At 42.4% G+C, this 27,709-nt stretch overlaps 2 protein-coding genes across 2 annotated transcripts in view; one reads left to right on the top strand and one right to left on the bottom strand.

The window, feature by feature from the left end:
* The window catches only part of HEATR4 (HEAT repeat containing 4), a 53,826-nt gene that overhangs the window by 3,938 nt on the left and 22,179 nt on the right, over positions 1-27,709 (top strand). The window contains exons 2-5 of the mRNA XM_019733395.3: positions 20,506-21,453; positions 22,662-22,852; positions 23,880-24,020; positions 27,065-27,268. Of these exons, the coding sequence (XP_019588954.3) occupies positions 20,576-21,453; positions 22,662-22,852; positions 23,880-24,020; positions 27,065-27,268 (1,414 nt within the window). The 5' untranslated portion in view covers positions 20,506-20,575. The remainder of the gene's footprint in view (positions 1-20,505; positions 21,454-22,661; positions 22,853-23,879; positions 24,021-27,064; positions 27,269-27,709) is intronic.
* Positions 669-8,718, bottom strand: LOC109448264 (acyl-coenzyme A thioesterase 1-like). Its single transcript, XM_019733392.3, has 3 exons — positions 7,727-8,718; positions 5,049-5,251; positions 669-2,373 (listed from the first exon to the last, which is right to left on the bottom strand). The coding sequence occupies exons 1-3, from the start codon at positions 8,310-8,312 to the stop codon at positions 1,756-1,758; spliced, it is 1,407 nt and encodes a 468-aa protein (XP_019588951.3). The 5' UTR covers positions 8,313-8,718; the 3' UTR covers positions 669-1,755.

Here is a 27,709-nt window from a genome sequence, read left to right as displayed (position 1 = left end):
GAGGCTGAAGAAACCACCTTTCTACATCAGGCAGAGAATCATCTAATTTTTCTGTATTAGTCAGGAAATGAAGCAAACTTAATATTCTGTGGTAATATCACCACAAGAACTAAGACAAAAAATAGAAACAAAATACTGGATACCGATGGACTTCAATATGGAAGTAAAAAATGAAATGTTTTCTATGAAAAAACAAGAAATTACACTGGTTTGACAGTTTGCACATCCCTAAAATTCCAATGAGCTGGTTCAACTTTCTCACTATTCTCCACAAGTTCCCAATTGGTTATCCTACAGAGAGCATCAATGGACTTTAAGGGAATTCATGATGCACCCGAAAAGCACAACACTGTGGGTGAATGTGAATGCACACAAATGCGCATTCTACTTGGTAGATGAGAAGAGGCAGCAATCAAGGGACAAATGGCTCTGTGCCCCCTAAAATTGAAGAACAGCAGAGATAAGAGAAACAGCTTAACAAAGAAGAAACTAAATTTGGGATACTGAGCCCCAGCTCTATGTTCACTATGTGAAGAACTTCTCTGAGACTTGGTTTCCTCATTGCTAAAATGAAGATGACACCTGCCTCACAGATTGGTGATGATTAAGTGACAAGCACACAGTGGTATAGAAGAAAAAGCAGACAAAACATAAAGAGCATTGTACTGTTTTTGAGAGGAAAAAAATCCACCAAGAATTGCTTTATTAAAAAAGATAACTGAGGAAATAACACCATAATCGTAAATTAAGGTATTATTTTTACTTTAAATACATTAAGGTTTAAGAAAAGTTTAGTAAGCTTATTGTGGAACTATTTATAACAAGTGATGTAAATATTAAATCATTTATTTTTCACATTAATCATTGTTAAAATCACTTATGTAATTCATTTAAATAATGTTTTACCAGTTTTCAAAACAACTAAATCATAAAGGCCCATAAGTGTAAATAGAAACATAACTTAAAATTTATTTGCACTAGGAGACTCCTTATTCATCCAAGGAGAAGATATCAAAGAACTAAAAATGTATCTGCTATAAAAATTTTTAGTAGTTTTACATCTAAGTAGTAATCTAACTAGTAATTTATAGCTAAGATACTCACCTCCATTCTTAAAGGAGAAACTCAAATATGATAATATTTTTGGTATTATATGTTTTTCTATGATAGGTAATCATTTATTAATCAAATTATTAAATTCAACAAGTAATAAATAATTACTGAGCAAAAATGATGTATGAGTCACTGTTAATAAGTGGTACCTTGGTTTTCGAACTTAATCCGTTACGGAAGATTGTTTGAATACTGAAATATTCGAAAACAGCCGACAGCTAGGCCTCAGATCTTGCACTCAGCGGAAGCCGCGTGACATGTTCGACTTCTGAAGAGTGTTCAAAATCCAAAGCATTTATTTCCGGGTTTACAGCGTTCGTGAACCGAAATGTTCATCAACGGAGATGTTCGAAAACCGAGATACAACTGTACTCACTTTCCTTTCAGAGCTGAAGCCTTATGTGTTGTGAGAGACTAAAAGGATGCTTTTCCCATCTGTTGTGTATTCTGCAGAATCACTCTTCTCCCAAACAACTGAAAAGGCATGTAGTTTATAAAACTCTTGAAAACTCATTGGTAAGTTCATTTTAACAGTGAGGAGGGGAAAACTCTTAAGTAATTATTAAAAAGAAACAAATTACACATACACACTAATTGTGGCAGCTGTTCCCAGGATAAATTAGTACCAGAGATGCCACACAATCAAATAAAAGATTCCAGTTTTGGTGGGATTGTTCCCTTTTCCCCACCCAAGTGTTTGTGGAAGAAAATCTGGATCTGCTTCCAAGCATCCTCCTGGGCCATGGCATGAGCCCTGGGCTCCCCTCCCCAGATGACGGGACGGCCCACCAAAGTGTGCAGGGAAGCCCTGCACATGGGGAAGTAAGGAGGTTCAATGTAGTGTCCAGTCCCTGGGTAACAGATGATCTGGGGCTTCTCTTTACCATTGGCCTGTAAGAGCTTAGAGGCCTCATTAGCATAGAATTCACTCTTCCAGTTATGGTCATCCTGACCTACAATGAACAGGAAGGTGCTCTCAGCCCTTTCCACAGGAATGATGCTCTTCTGGTTAGATTCTTCCAAAGGGCTGTTCAGGATATCCAAAATGTCTGCCAAGCCATCTTTAGTCACCTTGATTCGATTTGGGTCCAGACCTATAGGGGGCAGAGTCTCATCCTTGTAGTGTAAGGCTCCTCCAACATTGATCATTGAGCCATTGATCATGACTACGGCAGTGATGCCCTTCAGGAACGAGGCCATGGAGAGGCAGAGCTCAGCCCCTTTGGAAATTCCAAGCAGCCCGACTCCTGGACCCTTTACCTGAGATAAGGACAGAGGAAAAAGGAGAATGCGTCCATGAATCAGTGTGGTGAGTAGTGCCTGGAATTGGAAGTCAGTTGGAACAGCCTGAATCAGGGCTCTTACCATTTATCAAGATTTGCAACCTTGGGATCTCTACTTATTCTTCCTTTCCTTTTCCTTTCCACAATTTCTGCATCACCATTCTTGGTGACTTCAACAGCCATGTAAATGATCTACTAAGTACTTTGTCCTCTCATTTTTTTAACCTCCATACCTCCAATGATCATTTTCTTTAACACACCTCAGCCACCCACTCCCATTGTCATAACCTAAACCAAGTCATCATCAGTAAGTACCTCATCTCCAAAATCTCAACTTCAAGCAGTTTACTCTCTCATCGCCATCTTAAATACTTCCAGTTTAGCATTTTAGTATCACATGTTTCCATCTCTTTGAGACCTTGACTACCACTTTTTTCACTATCTAAACCTTTCATGTTCTCACTTCACACCTCATCCAGCTTAGATTTCAAGTTTCATTATTATTATCACTCCCTTGCAAGCACTCTTAGCTCCTTTAATACCTCTCTTCCTTTGGTCATACTTGCCTGGAAAAGTGCTAACGTTAGTTAAATCCATGTATTCACTTCCTCTAGGCCTGTATTTGTACAAATGAACATTGCTGGAGAAAAAAATACACATTTGTACTGTTATCTGACTTTCATTTCATGACCACAAGTTTCAAATAAGCATCCATACTGCCCATCCATCCTGCCAGACTTCACTGATGTTTGCTTTCCACTTCTCCGAAATATTCAGTGATGAAAAGCAAGGAACTACAACCAAGATTACTTTACCCAGCAAAGTTATCATTTAGAATCAAAGGAGAGATAAAAAGCTTCTCAGACGAAAAAAACTAATGGAGTTCATCACCACCAAACCAGTATTACAAAAAATTTTAAAGGGCTGGGGGGGGGGAGGAGGGGGAAGAAGGGAAAATATAGTGAAATGGCAAGAGCTACATATCTATCAGCAATTATTTTAAATGTAAATGGATTAAATGCTCCAATCAAAAGACATAGGATGGCTGAATGGATAAGAAAACAAGACTAATACATATGCTGCTTACAAGAGACTCACTTCAGATCAAAAGACACACACAAACTAAAAGTAAAGGGATAGAAAAAGATATTTCATGAAAATGGAAACAAACAAAAAGCTGGGGTAGCAATACTTAAACTAGACAAAATAGACTTTAAAATAGAGGCTATAACAAGAGACAAAGAAGGACCCAGTAATCCCACTTCTCTGTATTTATACAAAGAAACCCAAAACACTGCTTTGAGGTGATGTGTGCATCCATATCTTCATTGCAACATTATTTACAGTAGCCAAGATCTGAAGGCAACCTGGCTGTCCCCAAATGGATGAATGGATAAAGAAGAGGTGGTACATATATACAATGGAATATTACTCAGCCATAAAAAATAATGAAATCTTGCCATCTGCAATAACATGGAGGGACTAAAGGGTACTGTACTGAGAAAGTCATACAGAGAAATACAAATGTTGAATAACTATGGTGTACACCTGAAACTAATATAATATTGTATATTAGCTATATATATTTTTTAAATTTTATTTATTTATTTATTTATTTATTTTAAAGATATTTTTGTTGGGGAAGGGGAACAGGATTTTATTGGGGAACAGTGTGTACTTCCAGGACTTTTCTTTCCAAGTCAAGTTGTTGTCCCTTCAGTCCTAGTTGTGGAGGGCGCAGCTCAGCCCCCAGTCCAGTTGCCGTTGCCAGTTGCAGGGGGCGCAGCCGGGCAACCTTGTGGTTGAGAGCCCACTGGCCCATGTGGGAATCGAACCGGCGGCCTTCGGAGTTAGTAGCATGGAGCTCTAACTGCCTGAGCCACTGGGCCAGCCCGTATGTTAGCTATATTTTAATAAAAATCTTTAAAAAAATTTTTTTTTAAATTAAAAAAATAAATTTAGCAAGGTTTGTCTTCTGATCCTCTGATATCCTGAGCTTAGAACCCTCAAAATATTTCCTAGTGAAACCTGAGGCCAAATGAGTCTGGGGCTCGTGCAGCCTGTGCTGCTCAGCCAATAGACTGACACAGAAGTTGGGTCATAAATAAGCGTTTATTATCAGAGCACCTCTGGTCTGAGAAGGTGCCTCCAAAATTGCCTTAACAGGCTCAGCCCAGCTTGGGGTATTTAAGGCAAAATCTGGGCATTCCTCCAGAGGATACATAATAGTAGCCTTCCCTCTGGCCACTGATTCTCAGGTGGAGTCTGCAACCCAGGAACAATGATGGAATTAACTAAACCATAGAGATTGTGATCAATTAGCCTTAGGGTATTAATCATAAAAAAAGGGACCTGGGTGGGACAGGGGACATTCCAAGCTCAAGCCGCAAGGGGATGATCTATTGTTAAGCTATACCATGTTTCCTCGATAGTAAGACCTAGCCAGATAATCAGCTCTAATGCGTCTTTTGTAGCAAAAATTAAGATCTGGTAGTATATATTATGTTATATAAGACCGGGTCTTATAGTAAAATAAGACCGGGTCTTACATTAATTTTTGCTCCAAAAGACACATTAGAACTGATGGTCTGGCGAGGTCTTATTTTTGGGGAAACACGGTATGTAGACCACAAAACTTAGAAAAGTTCCGACCTGAGGGTGATTACACAGGTAGTTCACAGCTTCTTCAAAGTACTCCAAGTGGAGGGTCTCCATGCTCTTGGGGAGGTCTTCATAGTTATAATAAGCCAAAGCCATCACAGCAAAACCCTTCCCAGCCAGCAGACTAGCTCGATATTCCAGAAGGCCACCTCCAGCTCCAAAAATGTCCACAATCCCAGGAAAGGGCCCAGGTTCTTTGAAAGAAACAAAACACAAAATTAAATTATTCCTAAAACTCTTTGCAGGGGAATTAAAAGCTATTTGTTGCCTATTTGTCAAAGTTTTATATTGACAATCAGAAATGCTGAAAGACCTGTAGTCTTCAAAGATCCAGACAGCAGCATAGGCTAAATCCAATTCCCTTCTACACCCAATGCCTCAAATCCCCACATTTTTACAAAAATTATGTATTACTTTTATGATTAAAAATAATTTATAGACAATGAAAAGCAAACCATTTCCCTCTTCCCATGAAATTGACAATGCCAAATGCTAATGAGGATGTGGAGCAACTGAAACGCTCATTGCTCGTGTGAATGCAAAATGATACAGCCACTTTGGAAAACAGTTTGGGCAATTTCTTATAAAGTTAAACACATACTTACATATAATCCAGCAATTTCACTCCTAGGTAATTACCCAAGAGAAATGAAAACCTGTGTTCACACAAAAACTTGTACGCAAGTGTTTGTAGTGACGATTCATAATCTTCAAAGACTTGAAACCCAAATGTCTTTGTTAGGTAGAAGTTAGAAAATGGAGGAGGAAGGGTGGGAGGGGTCCATAGTGCCTAGAGAAAAAGCTCATAATTAACTTTAACTGCCTCCAGCCAAGTATCTGTTTTTATAACAACAGATGACAAGAGGTGGTCTGGAGCAAGATAAGGATCTGAGTCAACCGACCTCCACCCATGTTAGGAGATCATGCCCCCCTGTGGAAGAGCATATACCACCTTTTCCTGCCATATCAATATGTAACTCCCTCACCCCACCCAGCAAACTATACTGAGACAAGGGCTGTCTCACCCACACGTTTTCTCTCTCCCTCTTTTTCTCCCTCTCCCTCCCTCCTTGGCTGGGCCTGTTCTTTTCCCTGAGAACGTATTACTAATACTGAGGCCTAGGCCTCTCTCTCCAACCTTGGCTAGGCCCATTCTCTTCCCTGAGAATATATCCCACTCATTCTCTCTCCCTCTCCCCCTTTATCTCTCTCTCTCGCCTTGGCTGGGCCTGTTTTCTTCCCTGAGAATGTATCACTAACACCAGGGGCCTAGGCTTCTCTCTGTCTGCCCCCCTCTCCCCCACCTTGGCTAGGCCCATTCTCTTCCCTAAGAACCTATCACTAATAAACCTTGTTTGCATATTAATCAGCTTGCTGACCTTTGATTCTTCACTGTGTTGGCAAGAAGAACCAAGACTCCTGTAACACGTCAACTGGTGAATGAATAAATAACCTGTGGTACGTCCATATAATGGGGTACTAAGGAACAAGAAGGAACTACTGATACGTGGAGCAACATGAATGAATCTCAAATGCATTATACTAGACTCAAAAGGCTACATGCTCGGTATGATTCCATTTACTAGATATTTTCACCATTTGCACACAAAGTTTGTATTTAACATGCAATATTTAAAGAAAAATAATAAAACAAACACTTTATACCCAACACTTTTAAGAAATAACTCAGTACTAACCATGGAAGCTATCTGAGTACCTGTGCTCTTTCCCGCCCTAGCCACTGTCCTGGATTTATCATTCTCTTGGTTTTCTTTACTGTATTACCCCTTATACGTTTACCTTAAGCAGTATTTTGTTTATTGCGCTTACTTTTTGAATTTTATCTAAATGTAATGAAACTGTGTTCTTCTGGGACTTGATTGTTTCAGTCAATACTGTTTCTGAGATTCATCCATGTTGATTCTTGTAGCTGCAGTTCAATCACTTTTGCTGCTGTAAATATATACCTGTTTAGTTATCTCTATTGTTGATGGATATTTGGGCTGTTTGTAGTTGTTTTTGTTCTTACAAACAATACCATTGGTGTGTATGTACCAGGAGTAGAATGATATAGTCAAATTTCTAAGTAAAAAATTGTTTCCAGGAGGAGAGAAATATATTCCTTTTAGCAGTGTATGTGAGTTCCTTTTCCACTATATACCTGTCAACAACTGGTAATGTTAGAGTTCTAAATTTTGGTAAATTTTGAGGGTATGAAATGTGTAGTTCAATTTTGTGTTTCCCTGATTCCTAATAGGATAAGCATCTTTTAATTTTTTTCATTGGCCAATTGCTTTTTATGTAATAGGAAAATTATCCAATAATTTCAGATTTCCAGTTGATAGCAAGAGGCCTTCCTCCTTCATGCTATAATTTTCTTAAAACTAATGTACTGTGGGAATTATAAGCAAAGTTATAAAACTGAAAAACTTTAAAAAAATTAAAAACTTGAACTACCTGTACATGTTTTTTTAAACATTATAACTGTCTTTCCCTTTCTTTATGATGTCTTTTAATTGACCTCTCAGTTTTGGAGCGGCAGAGCCCCTTCCCCAGCCAGCCTTACATTCCATTCCTGTCTCCGGAACGTTGGGAGCTACCTTCGTTCTCTCGGTAGAAGCCAAGGAGAAGAAAAGAAACAGGCAGAAACAGGTTAGCGGTCCGCTCACCTGGCGGCAGGAAGAGCGTGGCGCGCACCCGGCCCGCGCGCACCGGCTCCCGCCGCACCCCGGGGGGAAGGAAGTGGCGCTCGTGCACCGTCCTGCCCAGGAGCCGCCCGCCCTCCGGCTCGTGACCGTCGAGCACCTCCAGCTCCACCGCGAATGGAGTCTGCACGTCCCGCTTCACCAGCCGCAGAAAGGGCTTCTCGGGCTCCAAAGCCCAGAGGAGTCCCATGGGTTCGAGCCCCGTGAAGCTGCCGCCCAGCGCAGACGCGCGTGTCAGGTCCAGTTCGCCACGGGCGTCGGCGCAGTATCGCGCGTGGGCCCGGAAGAGCACGCCCTTCTCGTCGCGCAGGGAGGCGCGCAGCGTGACCTGCTGCCCTTGGGCCAGGCCGCGCACGACGATGTGGACCGGCTCGTCCCAGCTGCAGCGGCCGGCGGGCTCCAGCGTCACGGTCGCTGCCATCCGGGCAGGGGCCCAGGAGACCGGGCCACCAGGCCTCACCTTTGGGAGCCCGGATAGCCACGCCCAACTCTTTGGGCTTCTTAGGCAGAGTCCCGACGCTCGCAGGACAGCGGGAGAAGAGGCCATCATTTTGCGACTTGATTTCAGAACTCGGATCCACTGAGTAGGGCTGCGGAGAAAGTTAGCAACCGGTTAGAGATCCTCTAGCGGCGCGCTGCGCATCTGCAGGCTCCGCGCCCAGTGGGCCAGAGCGGCCTGCTAAATGCAGTTTGGAGGCCAGACTTCCACGTCAGTGGCCTACATTTAAAAGCAAGAGCCAACAAATGCACATGAACGTGCTTAAAGCCTCCTGTGCTGAAAAACTTCCACTTTATTTGGGAAAGAATTCCCCACTTCTGCCTCTCAGAAGTGCTTCGCCTATGCAGTGGGTTGATCCTGAAGGAACCCGGCACATAGCAGTCTTCAGTTCCCACGCTTAATGGCTGAGAGGAGTGCAGGACTGGAATTGAATTTTATCACTTCAATGTTGAGTAATTAACGTCTGTTAATACCGTGTTTCCCGGAAAATAAGATCTAGCTGGACCATCAGCTCTAGTGCGTCTTTTGGAGCAAAAATCATTTTTATACTAAAATAAGACCCGGTCTTATATTAATTTTTGCTCCAAAAGACGCATTAGAGCTGATGGTCTGGCTAGGTCTTATTTTTGGGGAAACACGGTAATCATAGGCCTCTTATTTATTTATTTATTTATAAATTGTTTTTTTCCTCTTTCTTCCGCTTCCCCCACACACACTCTGGTTCAAGCTGTTGTTTCTCAGTCTAGTTATGTACAGTGTACAGTATACAGCTCCCTGGTCCATGCTGGTATGAGCCTTGCGGGGGGGGGGGGGGGGGGGGGGGCGGGGGGGGAGGGCCCCCCCGCCCCCCCCCCCCACTGAGGCAGTTGGTCGCCAGCTCACAGTAGCTCACAGCGAGCTGGCTGTGAGCCACTCATGCTGACCACCAGCCGCTCATGGCAGCACACAGCAGCCCACAGCAGACCATGCCGATCACAGCAGCCCAGCTCCAGGGAGAGCCGTTGTTCACAATCTTAGCTGTAGAGGGTACAGCTCACTGGCCCATGTGGAAATCAAACCTTCGACCTCGGGGTTAGGAGCACGCGCTCCAACCACCGGGCGGGCCCAAGAAATGCTCTTTTATGGACCTGGGATGGGCTGTTGTAAAGGAACAGTCTATTGAAGGAAACTAAAATTTGGAAGTACAGTGACTTCGTTGGCTGAGTTATGGCCGTCCCCCATTGTCCCAGCTCCTACCAGGCAAGGAGGAATTTTTTTCTTCCTCCTACTGAGGTAGTAAAGTAGTATCACTTCCTGTGGGAGATGCAAGGTATGTTCTTTTCCTGTGGGGGTCAGTAGTGTGAGTTGAGTGATCTGTGTGCAAGTTCTCTCTTCTAGCCTCTTGCCTCCTTTTTAAATGAGGTTTTTATTAATTTTCACATTTCCCCCTTTTGATCAAGTTCTTTCTCCATAAGCATCACTAATCAAGAGTCAGGTTTTTCTGGACTCAGTAGCCTTTTGTCCCTTGGTGCCATAAAGGACCTTTCCTGGATGTTATGTCCCATGTTGGAGGGAAAATGCACAGATTGGAAGCCTATTGTTGTCACATTTGAGTAACAAGTAAGGGTAGGAGATTTCTCAGGCATTTCCCATCTAAAGTCTGTATCTTAGAATAGTGAATATGGCAAAGGCATACTCAGAACAGAAAGAATTAAACAAATGCTTTGGAAACAGACAATGCAGGAATAAAACATAAAGCAATTAAACAGTATTATTATATCAAAAGAAATTCTTTGGAACAAAATGTCTTATTAAAAATACAGCCTTTTGGGGCCGGCCCCGTGGCTCAGGCGGTTAGAGCTCCATGCTCCTAACTCCAAAGGCTGCCGGTTCGATTCCCACATGGGCCAGTGGGCTCTAAACCACAAGGTTGCCAGTTCAATTCCTCGAGTCCCGCAAGGGATGGATGGTGGGCAGTGCCCCCTGCAACTAAGATTGAACATGGCACCTTGAGCTGAGCTGCCGCTGAGCTCCCGGATGGCTCAGTTGGTTGGAGCGCATCCTCTCAACCACAAGGTTGCCAGTTCGATTCCTTGACTCCCGCAAGGGATGGTGGGTTCTGCCCCATGCAACTAAAAAAAAATTGAACACGACACCTTAAGCTGAGCTGCAGTTGGTTGGATGGCTCAGTTGGTTGGAATGCATCTTCTCAACCACAAGGTTGCCGGTTCGACTCCCGCAAGGGATGGTGGGCTGTGCCCCCTGCAACTAGAAAACTGCAACTGGACCTGGAGCTGAGCTGCACCCTCCACAACTAAGACTGAAAGGACAACAACTTGAAGCTGAACGGCACCCTCCACAACTAAGATGGAAAGGACAACAACTTGACTTGGAAAAAAGGCCTGGAAGTACACACTGTTTCCCAATAAAGTCCTGTTCCCCTTCCCCAACAATAAAAAAAAATACAGCCTTTTGGCAGCAGGTTAGCATGGTGCTCTTAACAACAAGGTTGCCGGTTCAATCCCCGCATGGGCCACTGGGAGCTGTGCCCTCCACAACTAGATTGAAACAACTACTTGACTTGGAGTTGATGGGTCCTGGAAAAATAAAAACTTTAAAAAAAAGTACAGCCCTTTCCTTTTGTAGGTTACAAATTCATAGACTATTAATTGAATAAGAATCTAGACCAGTTAATAGTCAATATGAAAGAGAGGCTTCTGTGAATTTTAAATCTTGTAATTGGCCTCATCTGAACATCTTGGGAAAGCTGTCTCATTAGGTGTTGTCTGTTTTAATTTGGGGAAATCTTCACCTTTACGTCACCAGATTGTGTGCAGGTCTAGTTTAGGTGCTTTCTTTAGATGTGTCATGTGAATACAGGAGTTTATTCCCTGGAATTTGGTAGCACAGAGTTGGTTAGCAATGATAGGGGGTTTTACAGTGAGGTTGAAGAGTTTTTCCAGAGGTGTCTTTTCTAATAGCCAAAATCTCCAGGTTGCAAAGTTATATTTCCCTGGAGTGTATTGTGACAAGATTGCTCTGCCAGAACATGGCTAATTTTGATAGCAGGAATAAGGCCTTTACAATACTGAAGTATACCTCCTTATATCAGCTGTGGATCAAAAGAGGCAGGGGCAAGGTACATTGGGTGCCCTGTGACTATCTCGAAGGGTGAGAATTTATGAGTTCTAGGGGGTGAATCTGAGATTTATAAGGACCAAGGGAATACTTTTGACCAAGGTATTTGGAGGGTCTCTACAAATTTTGCAAGTTGAATCTTAATAATGCCATTAGTGCATTGAGCTAAACCTGAGCATTGAGGGTGGTAAGCACAGTGAAAGTGTTGTAAAACTGGCCTAACAGCACAGACTCCTCAAAGCACCTGACCACTAAAATGGGTTCCCTGATTACTACGGAGTTCAAGAGGGGTTCCCCAGGTAGGGATAATCTTCCAAAAGAACGTTAGTGACAGAAGAGGCAGTAGCCTGTCTACAAGGGAAAGTTCCAGTCCAGTGTGAAAACATAAAAACCATGACTAAAATATATCTATGAGACAGGGAAGCTGTATGAAATCCATTTGTCAAAACTTGAATGGTTCATTAGACAATTTAAAATGTTTGGGAGTAGTACGAACAGGTTTCCCTGAGTTGTACTTTGGAGAAGTGGGACAAGTTGAGGTAGGCACTTTTTGCAGCCTTATAATTTCCCCATCAATATTGATTCATGAATGCTATCATTTTGTCAGTGGACCAATGGTTGAATACATGTACAGTAGTTAGGAGTGGGAATTTAGAGTCTTTGGTAGGACTGGGTTGTTATTTGGCCCAAACCAGAGCCTTCTCTTTTTATCAAACCAACAATTGCTGGATTTCCAATCCTGTTTTTCATTTTCAAAGGTCAATTGTTGTGATTCTCTAGCCAGTTTTTCTAACATTTGGGAAATACCCATTGGGACCATATTGTTTGATCACACCTCGTACATGAGAACATTTGAAACTAGGTAAAAAGGCTCGGCTGGGAAAGCTCTTGAAGGTGACATTGGGAGGTTTGACTTCTGCTGGTTCCTTTAAGGACAATATTCCTTGCAGAAGGGTCAGCCAGGTGATTTCCCTTAGTTTCAAAGTCAAGTTTAGAATGCCTTGGGATCTTAATAGCTAAAGTAGTAGGTAAAAGCATATCATCCAATAATTCCTGAATATACTGGCTATTTAAAACTTTTTTTCTGCTGGAAGTACTCATAAGCAAGCCACATTGCTTGCACAACATTCCAAAATCTTGAGCTTTTTCAAAAGCATATCTACTACCAGTACAAATGTTGGCAGTTTTGCTCTTGACTAGGATGCAGGTTTGTCAGTGCATATAATTTGGCTTGTTGGACCATAGTATCCAAAGGCAAAGGTGCAGTTTCAGTTACATCAAGGGGTGTTGATATTGTATATCCAGCACAATATTTGTCATTGTGATCCTTTAAATAAGAACTATCAGTAAACCATGAGAAGTTGACCTCCATTTTAAATGAGGTCTCTATTTATTTTCATACCATAAAACTTGTGTTTGCCTCTGCTCCCAATATCACCCTTAAGAGCTTTCCCAGCCAAGCCTTTTTACCTAGTTTCAAATGTTCTCATGTTCAAGGTGTGATCAAACAATACGGTGAATATTTACATAAAAAATGTATTACAATAAAAGATATATTGCCATTAACCCCCTCAAAATACTCCTCCTCACTTCAAACACACTTACCCCATCACTCTCACCACTTTCTGAAGCAGTTCTGGAAGTTCTCTTTCGTGTCTTTAGTTGTGCTGTCGTGGCTGCCTCTATGTCCTGAATCGATTCAAAACGTTTACTTTTCATGGTCATTTTGACTTTGGGGAAGAGCCAGAAGTCACATGGTACCATATCTGGTGAATAAGGTGGATCAGGACACATTATAATGTTTTTATTGGACAGAAATTGCTGTACCAGAAGTGATATGTGACATGGAGCATTTTCATCATCATCACAAAATCCAGTGAATGCTGCTGCCGAGTGCCATCCAACAGAAAGGCAGGGATCTTTAATACGGGAAGCGGTGCGTTGAACCTTAGTAACAGTGTGTGACAAGTTTTAGCTTGTTCAGTACAGTCAGTCAGGTGTGAGCTACGGTTGAGAGAAAGTGTGTTTTAAAATGTGCCATAAATCATCCTCCATCATGACAATATTCTGTGTCACACATAGCTTCTGGTATATGGCAATTTCTGTCAAATAAAAACATTATGTTGTATCCTCATTCCCCTATTCACCAAATTTGGCACCGTGAGACTTCTGGCTATTCCCCAAAGTCAAAATGATTCAGGACATCAAGGTAGCCATGACAGTACAACTAAAGACATGAAAGAGGACTTCTAGAACTGCTTCAAAAAGTGGCAAGAACAATGGGATAAGTGCATTCGAAGAAAGAGGGAATATTTTGAGGGGGTGTAATAGCAACGTCTTTTATTGCAATAATTTTGTTTATTTAAACATTCACCATATTGTTTGATCATACCTTGTACTGCTGGTTAGTCATTAATCATGCTATTCTCTGTGGCTCTAATTACTTTTGTACTGGTTCTGTGGGATACTTCACAGAACATTTTGTGTACAAGAGTCTCAGAAACTAAAGAAGGTAAATAATAATAACTAACTCTTAATCCTTACAAGAACCTTATGAAAAAATTAAGGCCCAGAGAGGTTAACTGATTTGCTGAAGATCACACAGCTAGAAAAAGTATAAATGCTGGGATTTATACCTTTGCAATCTTATTCCAGAGCCTGTGCTCTGAACCATTGTGCTTTAATTGTCTCTTATATAATGATATCCTATGTTGAAGAAGATTTGGAAAGCAGACACTTATATACTATTGATGGATGCATAAACTGGTATGACCTTTTCAGAGCAATCTGTTTAAAAATATTTAAATGATGCATTCTCTTTGACTCACAATTCCACTTCAGGAATTACTCCTAAGTAAGTATCCATGAATGTCTAAATATTTTGCTACAAGGATGCTTATATTGTTTCAATAGAGTAAAAGTTAGAAGGAAACTAGCAATATAAATTTGGTCTAATCAATTTAATTGTGATGTAGTCATATAACAGAAAAGATATAGCCATTAAAAATGATATAGAAGAGGAAGTTCCAGTCAAGATGGCAGAGTGGGTGAATGCTGTGCTTGCCTCCTCCCATGGCCACATCCAAATTACAACTAAATTATAGAACAATCAATCTGGAGGACCATATGAAAACAGAAGTCCTGCAACTAAGGCTATAAAGAAGAAACCATATTGAGACTGGTGGGAGGGGCGGAGACACAAAACAGTGGTGGCTGAGAATTGAGAGGGATATCTCAGCTGCAGAGGTTCCCCTGTAAGGAGTGAGGGGTCCCACCCCCATGCTAGGCTCCCCAGCCCAGAGCACCAGTGCCAGGAAGAGAAGCCCCTACAACATATGGCTGTGAAAATCAGATGGGACTCCATCCTAACCTGGTGAGATGGAAGGCTGCTGGAAACCCAGGCATCCTCTTAAAGGGCCCATGTACAGACTCACTCACTCACAGGCATTCACCCTGGGCTCTGACAGAGGAACAGTGGCTTGGAGCAGAGATATAGAGGGAGAGACTGAGTTGTGTGGCTTCAGAGTGAGGGCTGGAGGGACAGCTGCCATTGTCCCTGTGTTGAGCCCTTACACACAGCCAAATCTGAATCTGCATTAACCTGGTAAATACCACTCTCTGAGACCCCCACTTACTTAGCTCCTTAACTGCCCGTGGCACTTTCAGTGGCTCAGCCTTACAGACAGCTGACAGGAGGTGGCAGGCCTCAGGTTGCCCTTTTGCTGAGCAGTCCCAAGCACAGTACTGGTGGCAGCTTGCCTTGGTTCACAACATAGCCTCTCCCACATGCCTCCAGGCCCAGCACAAGCAACTACCAACTGCAGATCACTTTGTAGCTCCTACCAGCTAGCCCTGGGCTGGTCACAGGCAGGGACTGACTTGGCCTGCACCAGAGCCCCTCCCAAGAGGCCTCAGAACCAGTACACTGGGTGGATGGCTGCAGACCATAATGCAGCATCACCCAATTAGCTCCACAAGTGGCACACCCAAAGGGTGGTCTCAGCAGACACCAGAGCATACTGGGGCAAATTCTGCTTTGTGGGGTTAGCTCCCACACAGTAGTTCATATGCTGAAGTCCTGGCTCATACTCACAGACAGTTAGCCTGAGGGTCATCTCCACCCACTGACATGCCAACAGCAATTAAGGCTCAACTGAAACAGGAGGGCACACACAACCTATACAAGGGACACTCCTGGAGCATTTGGCTCAGGTGATTAGGGAGACTGTGCCACTGGGCCCTACAGAACACTTACTACATAAGGGCACCTCAGCAAGACTGAAAGACATAGCAGATCTACCTAATATACATAGAAACAAACACAAAGAGGCAGCCAAAATGAGGAGACAAAAAAATGTCCCAAATGAAAGAACAGGAGAAAACTCCACAAGAAGAACTAAACAACATGGAGGCAAGCAATGTACCAGCTACAGAGTTCAAAACACTGTTTATTAGGATGTTCAAGGAACCTAGTGAGAACTTCAACACACAGACAGTAACCATAAAAAAGGACATAGAAATCATAAAACAAACAAACAAAAAAACACAACAGTGAGTAATGAAGAATACAATAAGTGAAATGAAGATGACACTAAAAGGACTCAACAGCAGATCAGATGAAGCAGAGGATCAAGTCAGCAATTTGGAATAAAGGTAGCAGAAAACACCCAATCAGAACAGCAAAAAGAAAAAAGAATCCAATAAAATGAGGACAGTTTAAGGGGCCTCTGGGACAACATCAAGCACAACAACGCTCGCATCATAAGGGTGCCAGAAGGAGAAGAGAGAGAGCAAGGAATTGAAAACTTATCTGAAGAAATAATGACAGAAAACTTCCCAACCCTGCAAGTGAAATAGACATACAAGTCCAGGAAGTACAGAGTCCCAAACAAGATGAACCCAAACAGGCTCACAGCAAGATATACCATAATTAAAATGACAAAGGTTAAAGACAGAGAATCTTAAAAGCAGCAAGAGAAAGGCAGTTAGGTAACTACAAGGGAGCTCCCATAAGACTGTCAGCTGATTTTTCAACGAAACTTTGCAGGCCACGCCAGAAGGGATTGGCATGAAATATTCAAAGTGACACAAGGAAGGACCTACAAACAAGATCACTCTACCCAGCAAGGCTATCACTTAGAATCAAAGAGATAAAGAGCTTCCCAGACAAGAAAACGCTAAAGGAATTCATCACCACCAAACCAGTATTGCAAGAAATGTTAAGGGACTTCTTTAAAGAAGGAAAAAACACACACCATAAATATGAATAATAAAGTGGCAATAACTATGTACCTATCAATAATCACTTGAAATGTAAATAGAGTAAATGCTCATATAAAAAGACAGAGGGTAGCTGAATGGATAAGAAAACAAGACCCACATGAAGGTGTGATCAAAAAGTACGGTAAATGTTAAATTAAAAAAAAAATTTATTACAGTAAAAACCATATTACCATTAAGCTCCCTCAAAATACTTCCCCTCACTTCAAACACACTTATCCCATCGTTCTTGCCACTTTCTGAAGCAGTTCTGGAAGTCCTCTTTCGTGAGTGTCTTTAGTTGCACTGTCGTGGCTGCCTCGATGTCCTGAATCAATTCAAAACATTTATCTTCCATGGTCATTTTGACTTTGGGAAAGAGCCAGAAGTCTCATGATGCCAGCTCTGGTGAATAAGGTGGATGAGAACACACTGTAATAATTTTGACAGAAATTGCTGTACCAGAAGCGATGTATGATACAGAGCTTTTCCATCATGATCAAAAACTACAGTGAATGCTGTTGCCAAGTGCCATCCATTGGAAAGGCAGGGATCTTCAATATGCAGAAGTGGTGTGCTGAACCTTAGTTACAGTGTGTGACAAGCTTCAACTTATTAAGTGCAGTCAGTTGGGTGTGAGCTACAGTTGAAAGAAGGTGTGTTTTAAAATGTGCCGTAAGTCATCCTCCATCATGAAAATGCTCCATGTCACACGTCACTCTGGTATGGCAATTTCTGTCAAAAACATTACGGTGTGTCCTCATCCACCTTATTCACTGGATCTGGCACCATGCGACTTCTGGCTCTTCCCCAAAGTCAAAATGATTCAGGACATTGAGGTAGCCATGGCAGCATAACTAAAGACACTCATGAAAGAGGGCTTCCAGAACTGCTTCAGAAAGTGTCAAGAATGATGGGATAAGTGTGTTTGAAGTAAGGGGAAGTATTTTGAGGGGCATTAATGGCAACGTGTCTTTTACTGTAATAATTTTTTTTTATTTAAACATTCACCATATTGTTTGATCACACCTCGTATATAGGCTGTCTACAAGAGACCCATTTCAAATCACAAGACACATACAGACTGAAAGTAAAGGGATGGAAAAAAAGATCTCTCATGAGAATGGAAACAAAAAAAAAGCTGGGGTAGCAATACTTATATCAGACAAAATAGACTTTAAAACAAAGGCTGTATAATAAGAGACAAGGACATTTCAGAATGATAAAGGGATCAATCCAACAAGAAGATATAACCCTTGTAATTTATGTACCCAACTTATGAGCACCTAAATATATAAAGCAAATATAACAAATGTCAAGGGAGAGATCAACAGTAATACAGTAATAGTAAGGGACTTTAACACTCCATTGTCATCAATGGATAGATCTTCCAGACAGAAAATGAACAAGGAAACAGCGGCTTTAAATGACATATTAGACCAGCCTTCTGGTCTAATTGATGGATATTTTTACAGCATTTCACCCCAAAGCAGAATATACATTCTTTTCAAGTACTCATGGAACCAGTATTATGTAAAATAGCCAAGATACGGAAACAACGTAAGTGCTTATCAATAGATGACTGGTCATCTGAAGCATGCCATAGCTGGGTGTTCATATGTTCCTGCTTTTTGCCTCTTTCTCAGTAGGACTTATGAATCACAGTGGGGGAAAAATATTGAGCTGCATAGACTTAGAGGTTTATTTTTCAAAGGATGACCAATAAATCCATTTTGCCACCAATCGACAAATAGAGTGCAATTTCCCAAAGCTCAGCTCACAAAGAAGGAAATTTAATAAACAGCTGAAGATACCCCTGACTGAAGCCCCAGGTTCTGTGAGCAGACTTATGGAATTCTAAAGAGGTAGTTGCCTAGTAACCAATATAAACAGCTTTGGAACCTAAGAAACTAAGGAAAGTTTAACATGTAGAACCTTGCTTCCCTTTGAAGACTGTATTGTGGGAGGCCATTGGGAAGGTCTTTCAAAACAGTGCTGCTTTACCAGTGTCTGAAAGAAGCTTATTAGCATCGGCTGAATGATGAGAAGCATAGCTGAAAAGATTTTAGATTAGGTGTCAAAAGGGTCAGTATTGCTTCAGGTGTTAGCCAATACTGTGATCTTAGTTATGGCTCTCTGGGTCTCAGTTTTGAAATCTGTAAAATACAAGAGTAGGACAGACCATCTTTATGGCAGAGTTTCCAGTGCAATCTCAGCAGTATATCTATGAATACATGACAAGAAAAGGGAAATAGAAAGTAGAAGGGGAGGAATGAAGGGAACTTTCTGATGAGAGAGAGGCAGCAGAGAGGGGGGATTTGAAACAGGTCAGGCTAAAAGGCTGTGTTCTCTGATCCCACTCTCCCTACTAACCAAGCTTCCTTCAGACATCCCACAGATACTTCTTGGGGCTGTGGTTTCTTTAATATGTACAAAAACCTCCGAGAGCTTGTTAAAATGCAGATTTCCAGGCCTCACTGCAGCCTACCGAATCAATATTCTGGGGTATGCATTTTAACAAGCTCCTCAGGTGATGATGCGGAGGGTCCATTAATCATATCTAACAAACACTGTCCCAGAAGTCGACTGTCCCCTCTTGGGCCCTACCTCAGAACTTCAGAATCTGTGGGTAGAGATGAGATTGTATAACTTTTAAAATCTCTCAGAAGTTACTGTGCTAATGTTTATTGCTTTTTAGCCTTTTCTTCGGTGGCAGTTTCTACTGCTTTAATAACAGAAGGAAAAAAGCAAGATATTACTCTTTTTAGCACACATTATTCAGTCCACTTTGACTATTTTTGCAGAATAATGGTAGCAGTCCCATTATTCTGCAATAGGAGTGAGGGTAGGGGACTGGGGCGGTGAGTAGAAGAGTGGAGCTACATTTGGAACCTCTGAGATACCACCCATTTTGAGTCTGTATTCTTATATCAGGTTTTAACTGGAGGCATGTGGCTTAACCCTTCCAACCCCACATCTGCCTGTCCACCCACGTTCCTAGAAGTGCAGAGATAATGCTGGTGATTGCTGCTTACCAGATTTGTGCCAGGTTTGAATAACTATAGGATGCCATTTATTGCATTTCTTATGTTGTCATTGCACAAAAGTGTCTGAGACTTGCCACTCTGCTTTTGGTTCTTAAGGGCTGTTTGTTGGGAGAGAGGATGCTGTCTCACAATGTTGGCCCAGGTAACATTTAAGTTTGGACAATATGGAATCTCACAGAATTAAGAGTTAAAATAACTGGTATGGATTAGAAGTAATTTATAAATTTGTATCTGATGTGGAGGCCCACATAGGTCAAGGAAGAGTTATGCAGCAGGCAGGAATTGAGCTGGGCCTAGAAGAATGGGTAGAATTTATGTCAAGTATGGGAAAAAAGGCTATTTCATTTTGAGGTCACAGACAAAAGCTCCACTATGTGAACGGAGGAATACTTGAAGAAGTGCTAAGAGACTCAAGAGGTTACACGTCGGGACAAGCTCATTAACTAGGGTCACACCCATGGAGAACCCTGAATGCCAGGCTGAGCTGTCTGATCTTCATGCTATATAAGCCTTTGAACAAGAGAGAAAACAATATTTGAGGAAAAATTGGAAGCATGGGACACCGTTGAAAAGCAGTAATCTCTCATAAGGAGATGAGGGGCTCAGTTCTGGGGACACGTATGAGAATTGGAAGCAAGGGTCTGATACAAGGAATATTTAGAATATTGCACCATTTCTTTCTTTCGTCTTTCTAATTCACGACTTTCCTCTCCCCACCCCCCCACCCCCGTCTGTCTTCCAAGTTCTTTTCTTTCTGTATGATGGGCGACCAATTTCTGCTGACCTAGACCTCTCACCAGTTCCTCCCACCCCTTTCACAGGTGACTGGTCACGCCGCCAGGCCCTGCCTCTGGACCAGGCAGTGTGGAAGGAAACATTTGCTGGGAAACAATGACCAGGACCCAAAAGGGAAAGACTGTTCTCCGCCACCATCTCCATCAGTCTTCCTCCCCACGACTGGGATGGGGCCAGATTTTCTACTTAAAACCAAAAAGCAAGGAGGAGTGCACATCTGTCTCGGGCATGCTTCCAGTCTTTCACTTCAGCCCGCAGCACTGTGCATATCTCAAGAACCAATATTTGAAAAAGGCCGCTTCAAACCTTACCTTCTCTCAGGAGGTGGTGTGGCAGCGAGGGCTGCCCAGCATTCCTTACAGCCAATACAGCTTTGACCATCTCTACAATGCAGACGGCATCATCCAGCCTCCCCACCTCAGGAAGACCCGCCCTGAAAAACCCATCCGTTTCAAGGTCTTGGATTCTTCAGGCTCCTCAGCAAGGGTCGCCTCCCACACTGTGAAGACAGAAAGCTCTGCCAATCTAATGAAGCTGAAGAAATCAAAGTCAGCACGCACAGTCCAGGAAACAAGACGCCCTCTCATCTTTCGTCCCTGCAGGGATCCCGATATGCTGAGTCTGTCAGTTTCTTCAGATGTGAACCTGGAGAGCCAGGAAGCCTGGCTTCCCCCTCCTGAGAAGGAGGCCAGAGTCTGGGAGTCCATTGTGCTGGAAAAGCTGAACAAGCGCACAGCCCGGTGGATCCAGAACAAGCGTCCTCTAAGGCCTGGGGCATCTCCCAACAAGTGGCAGACCTACTTGCACCAGCAATATGACTGGAGCCACATCCGGGATGAGCTCACTTCCGCCAGTGACCTGGAGCTCCTGAAACAGCTGGAGGAAGAAGAACTAGCAGATTTTGAGCATCAGAGTATCATCCTGCCCACTCAGGAAAAAAAGGAGCCAGAGCTGCTGCTTTCTACTTACTATAGGTAGATTCCCTGGGCCTCACACATGCCTTTGAGAATCCCTGGCTCCCCATCAAGGAATCCCGGGTGGGTTCACACTCCTTAGTTCAGAAAGCACTCTCCCATCAACTTCTTGTGTTTTCCACTGCTACACTGCTCTCAAAGATCTCCATAAATAAGATTTCTCAGCCTAGGCACTATTGATATTCTGGATTGTGGGGGGCTTCCCTGTGCATTGTAGGATGTTTGCATCATTCCTCTGGATGCCAGTGACATCCTCTAGTTGTGACAACCAGATATCTCCAGCTATTGACACATGTCCCCTTGAGGGACAAAATTGCTTCTTGTTGACAACCATTGCCTTGAAAGGGATTGGTTCTCAGCCTTTCCCCTTCTCCTGATACTATCCAGGTGCTCTCTGAAATGTATTCATTGTGAGAATGAGAAAGGCAGAACCCTCACAACTTTGAGGGTTGGTCCTACCTTACTGCGAATAGCAGCCAGCATGTCACTGACTCAGAAACTGACTGGCAGCGGGACAGAGAAGTAAACAACCTGAGAAGAGGATTACTGAATTTCTCAGATTGCTTCCTTCTCATTTATAGCTAGAGGGAAGACTGGAGCTATGATAATATCTCTGCTTCCCAAAAGTGAACTGAAAGTAAGTGAGTGTCCAAAATAAAAAGTCCATTTATTTATTCATTTATTGGACAAATATAAATTGCATTCCCACTACTTTCCAGGTACTCTGCAAAGTGCTAGGAATGCAATGTAAATGAGACAGACATGGACCTATCCTTTAAGGAGCTTACAGTCTGTCCACTGACTGACAGACATTAAAGAAACAAACACATAATAGATAACAAACACATAAAAGTCAGGTAATGTAGGAGGCAGGTTTCCTTCCCCAAGTCCGTGCAACCTCTACGGGCACCAGTGTTAAAGAAGGATAATGCTGGGAGGATGGCCACTCTATCATGCTGTCCAGTAGCTGCAGAAGGAGTAGCTCCACTAGGGGAGAGGGAAGGTGGCTGCAGACAGGCCCTTTTGGCAGCTCCATATTCAACTTGCACTTCGGGGGCAAGGCCAATAGTTAAACATAGGTGTTCTTTAAATGCTCATGTGTGTATGAGCTGAGCTCAAAGAGGAAATGGAATGAGTTTTGGATCTGATGGAAAGGGGGAGGTCCATCTCCTTTTCCCCTCTTCTCTCCTTCTCTCACCCCTGTCAAGATTGCCCAATTACTTGCCACAAGTGCAGAGATTTAAAATTATGCCTGACAACAGTAAGACCACTGAGGATATCGATGCAAATGGGAGCATCTGCCAGCCCCCAAATCAAAGCTACTTCCGACAGGTGAATCCCAGAGCTGGAAAGTTTGCTTACTCCACAGACAACATCTTTGAACAGGAGATTTACTTTGGTAATAGAGCTGGGGACCTGTAGAGGGGGCTGAGGTGGACCTAGAGCAGGGAGGTGGAAGGTAGCTGGGGGATGAAAGTTGTGGGTATAGATGAGAGGCCCTGGATGACCCATGTGTTCATGGTAACATTCCCTGGTTACTCCCACAGGAGCTGGGGGTTTTTTGGTGGTGGTGGTGGAGGCAGTGGTATCTGGTGCAAAGGAAACTGTTCTCCCTCTTCCCTCTTTCTTGATCCCTCTATTTTACTAAGGAGGCAGTGGAGGGTGGGATTGTAAAGCAAGATTTGGCATTGGGAACAACCTACCTCTTCCCTGTACACCTTTCTCCCTTCTCTCATTTTGAGATATTCCCCCACTGAGGCGCAATACTGGGAAAAAAAATCAGGCTTTGGAGTCAGACACATCTGAGTTTAAATCCTGGCTTAACCCCTTCCTACTAACATTCAGCAAATTACATAATCCCGCTGAGCCTTATTTACCTTATTTGTAAAATAATAATAACAAAAATGCACTTCATGTAAAGGGTAGACCAGAAAGCATCTATCATGCTTCTTGCCCAATGTCCCATAAAAGTCCACTTTCTTCCCCTTCTATCCCCTTATATCTAAAGGATATAGCGATATCCTTTAGATGCCTGGACTTCCAGGATACATGATCTAGGCCTGCATGTTCCAAGCTGTTTATTCTTTCCTACCCCCATCTTGTTCCTAAATTTCTATCAACTGAAAGTCTTCTTAAAGTGCTTAACAAAGTTATTCGGACTAAGAAATCTATGACTGATAAGAGATGAATCAGGAATCCCTTTATTAGTGTCTAGCTTTTCATAGGGCTTATCAGTTAGACAGGTTCTGCCTTGGCTTCCAGGACTCTGTGAGACCACCGGCTCATATTTCCAAACAACCGTCACCTTCAAGAGATGCCCCCAAGCATGGTAGTCATGCGTCCTAGGGGCTTAAAGTAGGGTAAAATGAAATTGGGTCTGAAAACCCAGGGTGCTGGGGACTCAATATTTCTTTATCTGTTCACAGATAAAGTCCAGGTCATCCACCGGATTGGTGCAAAGAGAGATCAAATTTTCCTGGAAAACCTCAACCAGTACAACAAGCAGCTATCGAAGGTCTTCCCTGAAACCCCAGAAAGGTGGACTTCCCAGCCAATTCCTGTAGCACGTAAGTAGGAAGCTGATAATGAGGGTGAAAATGGAAGTGTGGCGATTTCTTTAAGGCCCGTTTCATAGGCTGGGGCCCCACCAGCATCTACGGGGACTAAAAATCATCCTATAAAATTATAAAATACTAACTAATTGTAACTAGGAAAAGCCTTTGTGAGCATCCATTCAGTTGAAATCAGAGAAAATTTAGGTGTAATAACGTGGTTTAGGGCCAGGAATGACCAGTAGGGCAGATGCCACCTTAATGCTTCCAGGGGAAGTATATCAAACCCCTGATTTAGCACGCTGTCCTCTTCCCTTGGGCTGGCTCTACCCTCTCACTCCATTCTCAGACCCATACCTGCTTTAGGCTGTAGGATTATCCTCTATTATAAATTTCTATTTCACGAGTACATCATTCTTCATTCTGTAAGACAGACAAGGTAGAGAGAAAGGAAATAGTCAAGAAATGAGCTGAAACAAAATGTGCCCATCCTCCAAGACACTGTCTCCATTTCCCATGACTCTTTTTTTTGCAGTATCACTGTTCAGATGGGCCCCCTGGGGCCCCCTGGCCCAGAAACGAGCAGCCGTAGTGACCGATTCTTTTTCCCACCAGCCCCAAACTTGTCTTGAGTGATGGCAGCTAGATGCAGCTTCCCTAATATTCACACATGTCCTGGTTGTTGAGGACCACCATTATAAAGCAGTAGAGAAAGCACCCCAGCAAAGCTTTGGGTTGAGTCTTGGCAAGTCATCTTCCGGAGTTTCAGTTGCTTCATTAAAACTCAGACACTAATTATCCCTCCAGCAAGGCAGTTTTGTGGTACTTATTGATGCTTGGGTCATTTTGTAAATATGTCTTATAAACCATTAAATGCTGCACAAACTCAAGGCATTATTATCAGTATACTACCTTCCCCACAAGCCAACTCTATTCCGCATCTCCTCTTCTGAGAATAGGCAAATTCAGGGACAGAAAGTTGATTGGTGGTTGCTGGGAGGAGAGAGGAATAGGTATGGGGTTTCTTTTGGGGGTGATGAAAATATTCTAAAATTAGATAATGGTGATAGTTGTGCAACTCTGCGAATATACTAAAAACCACTGAACTGGACATACTTTAAAAGGATGGATTTTACGGTACATGAATTCTACCTCAATAAAGCTATTATTTTAAAAAGAAATCCTCTGAGGATCCTACTACTGCATTCACAGAAGCTTCACCACCTATTTCACTTGCTTCACAGGCACTTTTCCCCCAGGGGTGCTGGATACTGGCCTTCTTTTTCCCCAGAACACAGTACATTTAACGAGCTAATGCTGTAGGAGTTTTCACATCAAACTTTAAAAAAAAAAAAGTATTTGAAATTTATCTGGGGGAAGTAAAGTCAGAATAGCAATATATAGACACACCTTCTTATAACTATTTTATTCATCATCTGATCTTAGGAAATATTAGGTATTGGGTAGATTTCTTTTTTTCCTCTCCATTTTGATTGAATTGAAAAAGATAATAATTTTTTTTAAATGATAAAAATTCTCAAGATATAAAGTACTTACTACTATATAGCCTTTAATTTCCCCAAAATCATGATAGAAAACTCTCTAGTGTGCCCAGAATATCCTTACGGTTCCTATATACCATGCACAGGTTATATGGTACAAATCTAAAACGCACCATTTGTTTCTGCCAACAAGTGTACTGCACCTTTTGTCCTACAGAAAATCAAAGGGCTGTTTGTTTCTGTGCTCCCTTTAGATGACTTTTGATGTGGAAGGTGGCTAGTGGATATATTTCTACTTCCCTAGAACTCAAAGGACTAGAAATAAAATAAATGTTGGCAATTGTACATGGTTATTCCTACAAAGGTTAACTATCAGAGATTCAAGACTTTCTCATTACATCCATTTTAACTCCCTGAGCAGGGGGGTATGGGGGGGGGGTAGGGTTAGTTCAGCTACTTCTTACTTCCCTGGGAGGGATTTCAAGCTGGCTGAGAGAGGTAGGGGCGTGTCATGTGGCAAAGTATCTACTCACCCGGAGCTGACCTGTATGGAGCTGGTTCTATAGCTTCTGGCTGCACACATCCTACACTGCAAAGGAAGGAACCCCAAATAGGGTGACTGAGTTCCACCAGTGTGATCAAAGCTGAGTGAGGACCATTTGGACCATTTGGTAAGCTTTGTGTGGGCATCTGAGCTAAACTGCCCTGGAGTCACACAGACTCCATTCATATTAGAAGAAAGAAATCCTATTGCCATACTTCTTCAAAGGAAAGAATTGATTCAGAGCAAATCTAAATGTGTTGGAGTTAGAATGACATCTTAGAAGAAACAATCAGCTGACAGTGACAGATTAGAACATGGAACTGAGAAGCAATGTAGCAAATGATGAATTTAGTGATCTGGAAATGTTTTTTTTTAATCTGTTTTGCCTTCTCCTTTTCTACACAACTACTCTTCTGAGAAAGAGGCTTTCTGAATGTGATACCAGGGAGAACATTAAGTCTAGAAAACATAACAACTGTAACTATTTTTATATAACAACTATATTTCCCTATTTTCTTCTGTTCTTAAATTTCCAACTGTTATTTGTCATAATTAGGGAAAACTCAAAAATGCTAAAATCTTTAAAATTTAGCAGCTTGTAGCACCATTCCTCTTCCAAAATTAAAAACATTAAAAAGAAAACAATACATTAGGAATTAATGGCCAATTACACTCTACTTTAAATTGTAATATATCAAATATTGAATTTTATGAGCAAACCCTGTTACATATAAACATATTTATGTTCCTAAAGATTCATTAAACTTATAAAAAGATTTGTAAGTATCTCAGCTTTTCTCCCCCAGCATCACGACTTTATCATGTCTCTAGTCAGGACTTTTCTTAACTTCCTATTGGTCTTGTACTCATTTCCCTATATGATCACAGGAACATTTGCTCTCAAGAATTTTGTTTTGCCTTGCTCTTAGTCAGGAACAGGAATGTGATGCTAGCTGAAAACACAGGGCCTAGGGCAGTGGGGTGAGAATATCTCCTACCATCTCAATGCACAGCTTGCAGGCCTGTGAAAGGAGCCCTGCGCTGGACTGCCTTGCCCACCCCGGCCAAGCATCTTCTGCTGCAGGTGGGTGTGGAGGACGTGCCTAGTAAGAGCAGGAAACTGAAGACGCAGGCCGAATCGATGAAGGAAGATGTGCCTTGGAAACTGGTGGTCCTGCAGAGGATGCTGAAGGAATGGAAGACTGCCTGGGGTCTAAGTGAGTGAGAGGGCTGTGGGTGGGGAGGCGCCCAGAGATATCAGTGAGGGAGGAGGTTCTGACCTTGGACTAGTTTCTCAATCAAATTGAGGGAAAGTCCATCTGTCTCTTGTGGAACAAACATCTGGTTGCCTCATCAAGGATAGACTAGACAAGAGCCTCTCACACAATGCTAGTTGGCATGTATCTGGATGCTTTTTGCATGGGCAGGTTTTACTTCGGTAATTTATGTAAACTCACTACATTGAGAACTCTTTATAGGCAGGGACCCTAACTTACTGACCTCTGAAACTTTATGCTCAATAAATGATACATGAAGGGAAGGATAAACTATGCTGCCCGAGGAATGGAAATGTAGTGACCAAAAGAAACAGTAGTTGTCTTGGTATAAACAACCCCTCTCCAAAATTCATTTTTGGAGTTGGGATTACATATCTACTT

This window comes from Rhinolophus sinicus, chromosome 3, assembly GCF_057876585.1.
Source record: "Rhinolophus sinicus isolate RSI-liver-muscle chromosome 3, RSI-T2T, whole genome shotgun sequence".
Classification (NCBI taxonomy): Eukaryota; Metazoa; Chordata; class Mammalia; order Chiroptera; family Rhinolophidae; genus Rhinolophus; species Rhinolophus sinicus.
This window is presented reverse-complemented; position numbering and strand designations above follow the sequence as displayed.